Source organism: Dermochelys coriacea, chromosome 23 (assembly GCF_009764565.3).
Source record: "Dermochelys coriacea isolate rDerCor1 chromosome 23, rDerCor1.pri.v4, whole genome shotgun sequence".
In the NCBI taxonomy this organism is placed as follows: Eukaryota; Metazoa; Chordata; order Testudines; family Dermochelyidae; genus Dermochelys; species Dermochelys coriacea.
The window spans coordinates 15,375,602-15,386,205 of record NC_050090.1 but is presented as its reverse complement, the minus strand read 5'-3'; the positions used below and the strand labels follow the sequence as shown (position 1 = coordinate 15,386,205).

General features: G+C 54.4%; 2 protein-coding genes across 2 annotated transcripts; one reads left to right on the top strand and one right to left on the bottom strand.

The window, feature by feature from the left end:
* The first annotated feature begins 1,078 nt into the window (after positions 1 to 1,078).
* Positions 1,079 to 1,836, top strand: LOC119847038 (olfactory receptor 1G1-like). The gene is given in 2 exon segments (XM_038381400.1): positions 1,079 to 1,376; positions 1,379 to 1,836. Coding segments are annotated over 2 exon segments (702 nt in total). The 5' UTR covers positions 1,079 to 1,132.
* A 1,937-nt stretch (positions 1,837 to 3,773) lies between these two features.
* Positions 3,774 to 8,035, bottom strand: LOC119847037 (olfactory receptor 1B1-like). The gene is given in 3 exon segments (XM_038381399.1): positions 3,774 to 3,941; positions 7,347 to 7,465; positions 7,468 to 8,035. Coding segments are annotated over 3 exon segments (855 nt in total).
* Positions 8,036 to 10,604: the final 2,569 nt, after the last annotated feature.

Genomic DNA, 10,604 nt, shown 5'->3' with positions numbered 1-10,604 from the left:
TGACTGCCAGGGGAGAGAGCCCCTGCCAAGCACCCCCTTCCAGCAGCACGGTGCCCCCTAGCGCGGTATTGGGGGGGTTCAGGCCAGCAGTCACTGTAAGGCTGTGGTCCCTTGCATAGTAGGTTGTTACCCCCTGTGCTGGGCAGGGCTCAGCAGAATTCCCAGAATTCCACTGCAGGTCCCCCCCCTGGCGTCCCACTTGTCCAATCAGAGGGCACAAGTCACAGCATGTGGCTTCCTCGGGGGGGGTCACAGGTCACGGGGAGCCAATCGGGGAGAGGGAGGGACCCGACTGTTGCAGAGAGGTGTCAGGGGGCGATGGGCCCATGGGCAGCGGGAGGGCGGGGAAGGGCTGGGGGCTGAAGGGACACCCTGCAGTAACACCCTGCAACAACACATGCCACAACCACACCCCACTGCAACAACACACCCACATCACAACACCACACCCCACTGCCACAACACCCACCCCCGCAGTGCAACCACACCCCACACTAACACCCATGCTGTAACAACTCCCAGCGCATCAACATCCACTGCAACAACCACCCAGCAGTGCAATCACACCCCACACTAACACCCATGCCACAACTCCCTGCGCAACAACATACAGAGCCTGCAACAACATCCACTGTAACAACACACACAACACACCCACACCACAACAACACACACTGCAACATCATCCACGCACATTGCAATAGCACTCACTGCGACAACACAGACACCGCTTGCAGCAACACCCACTGTCACAACACCCCGAGTTCGCAACAACACCCACTGTTGGATAGAGGGGATGGGTGGATGGATGGATAATGGGGAAGGATAGGTGAAAGGATAGTGGGGATGGATGGATGGGGTGGGTGGATGGGTGAATGGATAGAGAGGAAGGATGGGTGGAAGGATAGTGGGGATGGATGGATGGATGGGTGGAAGGATGGATAGCGGGGAAGGATAGGTGAATGGATAGTGGGGATGGATGGATGGGGTGGGTGGATGGATGGATAGTGGGGAGGGATGGATGGACGGGGTGGGTGGAAGGGTGTTGATGGAGGGACAGAGAGAAGGCCTGGCCCCTGTGGACATCTTCCTTAGCCACCTCTCCCTGGCAGACCTGGGCTTCACTTCGGCCATGGTGCCCAAGCTGCTGGCTGGCACGTTGACAGGGGAGCAGGGCATCTCCTACATCGGCTGCCTGACCCAGATGTATTTCTTCATCGCCGACAGCTTCCTGCTGGCCGCAATGGCGCTGGACCACTACGTGGCCATCTGCCGCCCACTGCACTACCCCGCCGTGATGAGCCCCGGGCGCTGCCTCCTGCTGGAGGCCACCTCCTGGCTGAGCTCCCACCTCTACTCCTTGCTGCACACCCTGCTGGCTCCTGCCTTCCCTTCTGCGCCTCCAACAGGATCCCCCACTTCTTCTGCGACATCTTCCCCCTGCTGAACCTCTCTTGCTCCGACACCTGGCTCAGTGCCCTGGTGTTGCACACCAAGGGGGCCCTGGTGGTCAACGTGGTGCTGGTTTTCATCCTCCTCTCCTATGAAGCCATTGTGTCTGCCGTCCTCAAGGTCCCTTTGGCTGCCGGCCAGCGCAAGGCCTTCTTGACCAGTGGCTCCCACCTGGCTGTCATAGCAGTCTTCTACGGCACTGTCATCTGGGTCTACTTCCAGCCCTTGTCCAGCTTCTCTGCCGAAAAGGATGCTCTGGCAGCTGTCATATACACTGTGGTCACCCCTATGCTCAACCCCTTCATCTACACCCTGAGGAATGACGAGATGAAGGGGGCTCTGAGAAAAGTCATCAGTTGGATAGTGGCCTCTCTGGGAATGTAGGTGCTGCTGCGGGTGGGATTTGGATCTCCCCAATGCCTCGGAGATGCAGTGCAGGAACTCCACTGTACAGTCTAGAGGTTGGCTCTAAAGTGAGCTTTGGGGGCCGGAGGCTGATGAGGTATTTCTGAATCTTGAGTTGTCTTCTTGAGTCAACCTCTTTCTGAGTCACCTTGATGGATCCTCTTTTTGAGTTGTCTTTCTGAGCCATACTGTTCTTGATTTGTCTTGAGTCATCTTCTTAAGCTGTTTTATTGAGTCATTATTATATGCAGTGTAGCTGTAGCTGGGTCAGTCCCAGGATATTAGAAAACCATGGTGGGTGTAGTAATATCTTTGGTCAATTAAAGATATTACCTTGCCCATCTTGACTCTCTTATTGAGTCCTTATCTTTTGGAGTCTTCTTGATATTATTGAGTCATCTTCTTCTTGAGTTGTCTTTCTCAGTCGCCTTCTACTTGAGTCATCTTTTTCAAGTTGACGAGTCATCATCTGAAATCATCTTACTGAGTCATCAACATTTTGAATCTTATTAGTTGTTTTCTTTTTGAGCACCCTTCTTTTTGAGTTGTCGTCTTTTGGAATCTTCTTCAATTGTGTCTTCTTGAATAATCTCCTTTTTGAGTAATCTGCATCTTGAGTAATCTCCGTTTTGAGTCTTCTTCAGTTGTCTTCTTGAATAATCTCCTTCTTCAGTAATCTCAATCTTGAGACTTCTCCAGTTGTCTTCTAGAGTTGTTTTCCATTTGCGTTTTCTTCCTTTTTTAGCCATTTCCCTGAGTCATCCTCTTGAGTTGTCTTCCTGAATTGTCTTGATTCTTCTTGTGTCATCTTCTTCTTGACTCATTGTCACGGATCCACAGGATTGGTGCTATGGCCCCAGCTCGGGTAGTCTCTGGGAGGAACCCCATTCAATGTGCCTGACCCCCTAGGGATTCCATTCTACAGCACCTCTGCTTCACACCGTGAGCTCCATTCAGCGAGTCCCATTGAGACAGATCCCCGAGGGAGACTTGTCCTTTCTTAGGGAGCAACGCACCTCCTCTGCCAGCATCTTCAGGGATGCTCGGTCAGCGCTGTCCAATAGTCGGGGTTATTAGTCAACTGGAATCCAGCATAGGAAGTCTTTGGTTAGCACAAAGAAATGGAAGCCCCGCTTGGCTTTAGTGAAACTCATTGGTCAAGCTCCATCTGTCCCCCCATCTCATCTCCGTCACCAGACTCCAAGGTGTGCCTCAACTGATTTCCACCTCACCCCCTGCTCTTGTCCTTTGTTCCTGAGCTGGGCAGATGTGGCTCAGTCCCCCCTGCGGAGAGGCAGGGCCATCCATATCACTCTGGGTTGTTGGTTGGTAGGTGTTCATGTCCTGGTGATTGGATTTGCCATTGTCTTCTCAAGAGCTCCATTGGTACGGGACCCAAGGCCCCAGGCAGCAAGGTGCCATCCACACTTGTGTCTTTGCCTGCCCCAAGAGCAAGCCGTCCCTTTTCCGTCACTGGGTAACAATGCAGCATATAGGGGAAACTGAGGTGCACATAAGGCTTCATGAAAATATTACAAAAAATTCCCACTTTGTTACAGCCATTGTCTTCCTGCAACTTCTTATGTCATTGTCTTCTTTAGTAACCTTCTTCTGATGTCCTCTTTGGAGTTATCTTCTTCCCGAGTCATCTTTTTCTATAGTCTTCTGTTTGAGTTGATGTCTAATTGAGTTGTCTTTTCGAGTTGTCTTCTTAAGTCATCATCTCTGTCCCATACAGACGCTCAGCGATAACTTCCTCTCATTAGCTCTGTTTTTCCAGTGCTGGGCTGATGGCTCAGGGCTCTCTGGAGGCCCCGTTAATTCACCTTTCAGTCCTCAGAGTTCCAATGAAGCGGTCTCCCAGCTGGGCTCGTTAGCAAAAGGCCCTTGAGGGAGATCGCAGTGCTTTGCCCTCATCAGCGGTGGGTGTGACTCCCTCGGCGGGACCCAGGCAGGTTCAGGTGCTTAGGGCCACTGGGGGTCTCCAGGCCCTGCTGTGCTGAGCTGGAGGTGGGGGGCTCTGGGAGCTGAGTGCTGTTCCCAGGGCAGAAAGGGGTAGGGAAGCTGCGCAACCCCCCAGAGATCTGGAGATAGGGAAGAACCACCAGTTGTCACCTGCACTGTGGCCAACCAGGCACCTCTGCCAGGGGAATCTTGAGTTGGAGCAGAGGGGTGATTTTCCCTGTGTTTGACCCTGGTGTGACTGTGACTGGAACCCAGTTTTGGGGTGCACCTTTTAAAAGAGGATGGGGAAAAATTGCAGAGGGGGGCATGTGACACTGTACCTCAAAATACCACCCTGGAGCCCCTGTATTCACCCCGGTGATAAGGTTGTGCTGGATTTGGTACAATGCGTGCCTTGCAAGGTCTCATTTGAGACATCACAATCGGCTAAACGTTGCTACCCTGTTGGCTGGCGCATGGGTCTCATTGGATGGGGAGCTAGGAAGTCTTGCTACGTGTTTGTCACTGAAATATGTGGCAAGTGGGAATGCCCACAGCCGGCCTTTCAGTGGCAAGAAAGGAGCAGCACACGGACAAGACGGATTGACCTCTCGATTGGCTGGACAAGCGCTGAGGGCCCATCAAGAAGAATCCACTGTCCTGGAGACTCCTTAGAGGGGGCACGTACACCACGGGGGCGGCCTGAGCCCCAAGTCATGACCAGGAGCTTTCCAGCACCTGGAGAGAAAGTATAAACGATGATCGCCGGGAGGACAAAGACTTTGAACTGGGGAGATTGGTCCCAGGCTGGAAGGGAATCTAGCCTGTGTATTGAGAACCGGGAGCTGCCTGGAATGTCTGGCCAGGGGGGCTGGGGGGAGAAAAGCCATCTGATTCCAATCTTGCTTCGTCTGATAAAGTTTTGCATTTAGCCTGCAAGTCCATTTTTATTTCCTAGGTAACCAACTTTGACCTCTGTGCCCACCATTTATAATCACTGACCATCGATCTGTCTGCAGTTAATAAACTCATTGTAACGGTTTGTCCTGCCCAGTGAGTTTGTTGGTTGGGGAATCTGGTCAGACTACAAAGGCGGGTGTGCGTCCACTTCCCTTTGATGAGGGGGCGAACTAATTAATGAGCTTGCACTGTTCAAGGGAAGGTCTTGAGCAGCGTAAGAGTGGACATCTCCAGGGTGCAAGGCTGGGAGTCTGGGGAAATTGGCTGGGGTCTCCCTGTGTATAATTCATGAGTGGCTGAGAGAACATTTATGCAACTCAGCTGGGTGTGTCCCTGTGTGTTGATGGCTGAGTGATCACAGCACCTGGAGGGGCTTGCAGCTGGTCAGTGGCATGGTGTTAGGAGAGACAGGCCAGGCTGGAGAGTTTAAGAGGACTCAGTGGTCCTGCAGGCTAGATTGTAACCTGGGGGTATGTCACAGGGTGTATGGGGATGGATAGATAGATGGGTGAATGGGGATAGATAGAGAGGGATGTGTGGATGGGATAGTTAGATAGATAGATTAGATTGGATAGATAGGGGTATGGGGATGGGTAAACAGAGAGATAGATGGGTGTGTGGGGATAGATAGATAGGGCATGGGAATGCATAAATAGAGAGGGTGGATGGCAAAGACGAGACTTGCCGCCAATCCTGTAATGAACTAAATATTTATTCACCCAGAGAAAGAAACGAGGGCGTTATCTACATAGTGAAAGACACACCATGAGCTGTTGGTGCCTAGGGCAGCCCTTCCTGAAAATGCCAAGGAGAGCAGACACTCCCCAGAGTGGTGGGTAATACTGAAGTCAGACTCCCCAACCAGTCACAAACTGTGCTCCTGCTCCCCTATGCTGGTTTATCAAGAAGCTGAAAAAAGAAATCACACAGCCCCCTTTGTTGCCTTCCAGTTCTCTGGCTCCCAATCAGCACCTGGGGCTAGTACAGTGAGAAGTTATTTAAAAACTCTGCTCACTAAACGAAATGTTCTTCTGACCCTAAAGGGCCAGCCATGTTACCAGGTCAATATTAGATTTGACCCAAAATACCATGCTGCTGGCCAATCCTTTAGCGTCTAAAACTAAATGTTTATTATAAAAGAAAGAAAGAAGGAGAAGAGAGCTGTTAAATGGCAAAACAATCACATACATACAAAGACTTCAAAGTCCATAGATCAGGTTCTAAGCAGCATTGGTGAGTTTGCTGGCTTGTAAAGTCCTTTTGGAACAGATCCACCCTGTGGATGGGTCTGTCAGTCCTTTGTTCAGAGCTTCAGTGTGTAGAGAAGTTACTCCCCGGGTAAGAAGCAGGATTGAAGACAAAATGGAGAAGACATAGCTGCCTTTTCATATCCTTTGCCACGTGGCATCTACATCCCATGTCCCAAACACAAGCTGCCCAGCACATGGAGTGGAAAAGCCTTAGAGGTCTCTGTTTACCGACCTGACCCTACATGTCTTGCTGACTCAAAGGCCTAGCCCCGGGCTTCTCTCAATAGGGTCACCGTACAGCTGATGGCTTTTGATGGGCCATCAAACAGGCTGGCTCGTGCCTGTGCCAATCTCCAGAAACACAGCACAAGTTGGAAATACAAATATACCCCACGTATTTATAACTCATAATACAATAATGATACATACATATAGCCGTGATTATCATAATTAGCCAATCCTATCCTTCCGGCTGATACCTTACATGGCGTATCTGGTGAGATAAGTTGCAACTTTGTAATATTGGTCTCAATAATATTATAAACGGTCACCCCTATTCCATGCAGCATCACAGACGCACCAACGGGAGACGGCCCAGAGATGCTATAACACGTGAACTCTTTGCATTCTGCAGGGCTAACCCGGCTGGGGATGCCAGGCCTATGAGGGGAGCTCACGTCCACTGATATCAGGTGCCTGATGTTTGCGGGGCAGGGGAGGACCCCGCTTGTGGGGAATGAGTGATTCACCCTGGGTGACGTGTCTCCCCCGACCGGGGGGTTCCCAGTGTTAGCAAACAGTTTTATAGTCACAGAGCAAACACTGCACCATGGTACCGCGGGGCACCGGTAGCATCAGGCGGCTGAACACACGAGGTGCGGCCATGCCATAAAGTCCCAATGCCAAACACACCTGGCCTGCCGGCGTCACAGGGACGAAGTATTCTGGATCCGGCCAAAGGCTTTAAAGGTCTGTATTTTCATCGTGGACAGACAGGAAAGGCCCTGTGCCCCATTCCCTGCCCCACTGAGCCAGCCAGACCCCCGCCCTGGGGATGGATGGGAGCCAGTGCCCCCTAGAGGGGAAAGGCCCCACGTCCCATTCCCTGCCCCACTGAGCCAGCCAGACCCCCGCCCTGGGAATGGATGGGAGCCAGCGTCCCCTAGAAGGGAAAGACCCCCTGTCCCATTCCCTGCCCCCCTGAGCTGGGACCCCAAGTCTCATGGCCTCTGGGAGAAACCCCCCCACCCCATCAGTCTCCTCAGAGCCCCCTGGACGTCCTTGTTGCGCAGGCAGTAGACGAAGGGGTTGGCGGCCGGGGTGACGACGGTGTACATGACGGAGAAGACGGTCCCCCGGGGGAGGGTTGGGGGGCGAGTAGCTGGCCCCAAGCTGGAAGTAGACCCCAACAATGGCCCCGCAGAACAAAGCCACCATGGTGAGGTGGGAGCTGCGATGAAGATGAAGGGCCCCAAGATGACCAGGCTGCAGTCGAAGAAGATGGCCGCCTCGCTGACCCGTGTCGGGGAGCAGGAGAGGTGCAGCAGGGGCTGGTGGTCACAGAAGACGTGGGGCAGCCGGTTCCCGCCCCGGTGGCTGAGTCACAGCAGCAGCCCATCACGGCCAGGTAGTGCAGGCAGGTCGCAGATGGCCACGTAGTGGTCCAGAGCCGTGGCTGCCAAGAGCAACGTGTCGGAGATGCCGAAGAGGTAGAAGAAGAAGAACTGGGCCAGGCAGGTGTGGAAGGGCCCGGCCCGGCGGCCGGAGGGAGCGTGGGCCAGCGCCTGGGGCACGGGGACCGCGAGCAGGCCCACATCCACCCGCGACAGGCTGCGGAGGAGGGAGTACATGGGGCTGTGGAACCGGGGGTCCGCTGTGGTGAGAGCCACCATCAGGGAGTTGCCCAGAACGCCGGCCACGTAGAGCGGGAGGAAGAGGAGGACAAGGAAGGGCTGAGGGCCCGGGCGGGACGACAAGCCCAGCAGGATGAACTCGGAGATTTTGCTGCCATTCTCACAACCCATGCGGCTGTGGGGAGAAGGCAGGGAGCCAGGGTCAAAGACCAGGCAGTAGAACCCAGGTGTCCTGGCTTCCAGCACCCCCCCAGCTCTAACCCCCCCAGTCCCCTCTCCCCTCCCAGAGCCGGGGAGAGAACCCAGGAGTCCTGGCTCCCAGCCCTCACACACAGTCGTACCCTAGGATTCTGGTTCCAGTTCTGGAAAAGGTGTTTGGAGCTGTGTCTGGGGGAGTGGGGGGTGCTGGGAGCCAGGACTCCTGGGTTCTCTTCCCAGCTCTGGGAGGGGTGTGGGGTCTGGCGGGTTAGAGCAAGGGGAGGCTAGTGTCAGGATCCTCCCCAGGAACCTAGGCATCCTGGCACCGGCCTACATTGTGGCTGCTGGTCCCTAGGCACGGTGCGGTGGGACAGGTATGCCTGGTTGTCCATCCCTGCCGACCCGAAGTCTGTCTGTCCAGGCCTCCCAGCCTAGCGCTGGTGTGGAATTGTCAGTCACTGAGCAGGGGGCTCTCTGCTGTCTGTGTGTGTGCGGGGGTGGGTGTGTGTCCATGGGTCCATCCACCGTGAGCTGTCTGTCGGTCCCATGGGGGGCCCGCTCTACCCCTTCCTCATGGGCTGCGACCTGAAGCCGTTCAAGTCGCCGGGGCACCCGTCACAGCCTGGGTGGAGGGCACTGAGTGCTAGATCAGTGGCTCCAAGGTGAGGGGTGTGGGGTCTAGTGGTTAGAGCGGGGGGCTGGGGGCCAGGATTCCTGGGTTCTCTCCCTGGCACTGGGAGGGGAGTGGGGTCTGGTTATTGGAGCGGGGGGGGGGGGGGACGCTGGGAGCCAGGACTCCTGGGTTCTATCTCTGCCTCATTCCAGGCTCTTGGTGCCTTTGTCACACAGCTGAGATCACACGTCCCTCACCCCCAAAGAGCCTCCTGTGGGGGTGTCCTGGGCTCTGAGCGCTGGTCCCATTCCCCACAGGGGGCCTTTTCCCTTTTCTGCCAGGGCTGGGGGGGGCAGGGGGTTACAGAGAACATGGGACGGAGCCCTGGGAAGTGAGGTTCACGGGACCATGAAGGACCCCTGGGATCCAACGCACCAACACCACGCCCGCCTCCCCAAACACAGACCCACGCACAGAACTACAAACAACACACACACACACACGTACAAACACCACCCACACCCCCGAGCATTTCAGAAAACCCAATTTCCATTCTGGGACAACGCCCGAGAGTTTGTAAAAGGTGTCCCTCTCCCCCCTCCGGCTCCCCTTGAGAAGGAAAATTCAGAAAAACTTTGCCTGGAAATGTGGTGTCTTTTCGCCCCGATTGTGTAAACAGGTTTCGTTCTGCTGATCTCAAAGCACAACCGAACGACCGGGCGCAATTCCATTATGTCTCTACAATTGTGATGGCTAACATCGAGCCATGGTTTTAAGGATTTTCTTTCCAATTCGATCCATTTAAATGCTGGAAATCGGAGGCAGCTAGACCTCAACAGGGGGCCAGAAACAGAACTATTTCATGACAAGTGATGCTGACGACAGGCTTAGGAACCCTGAAAGCCCAAACAGTTCACCTCCCCTGTCGAAAGACGCAAAGAAATATCCTTCGATTGAATCTGAGTTCGCCAGCCACGTTTTTCTCACTTGGCCGCTCTGTGCATTCTCATGATTACCGCCGGAAAGCTTCGTTCGGCGGGTGTGCTGTGAAATTGACGGGGACAGACACAAATCGAATCATTCCCAGCCGACAGGAAAGATGGGCTGTCGGATATAATATAGAGCGTAAAAGAGCTATGGGGCTAAAATAACGTGACCAGAAACGTTTTACGGCAATATAAAAGCCATGCAGGGCTGGAAAGGAGGGGTTTTTAATCTCAGAATGAAGGGTCCTGTCATTACAGAACGTGGAGGTAAGTCTGATTTCTGGCAGAAAAATGACCCCACCGGAAAGTTGTCAGCCGACTGCACCAGGCACACAAATGCCCTCCTCATGCAAACACTCACCTACCGCTGGCCCATTCATAGCACAACACAAAACACACAACTACACACAACCCCACTGCTCCAGGCTCTGCTCCCAGCCCCTCGCACATCAGGCGCCGGGTAGCTGAGCCCCCAGAACAGGGGATCCGATTCCACCTTCCCACAAACCCGGTGTCTCCCGGCTCCCTGTCGTGCCTGTCACCCCCTCCCAGCCTGCACCCCCCCACACTAGCAGCCGCAGCGACATCCCTCTCCGAGGGGCAGGAGAGGGGCGGAGAGTCAGACACCAAGGAACAGGACAGCTCAGGAGTGATTCCGGAACAGGATCAGCAAAACCGGGATCCCACAATGAGATTTATACACGTGCAGGGAACCCCAAGGGACCCTGAGCAGAGAGCAGCAGGAGAACAAAGAAAATGCCAGATCCCAGGAGGGGTCAATCAGCCGTAGCTCCGCTGGAGTCAATGGGGCAGATCCCAGGAGGGGTCAATGGGCTGTAGCTCCATTGGAGTCAGTGGGGCCAGATTCCAGCAGGGGTCAATGGGCTGAAGCTCCAAAGGGTCAAATTATTTCCTGACCCAGCCCCGTCCGCTGCACCTTCTC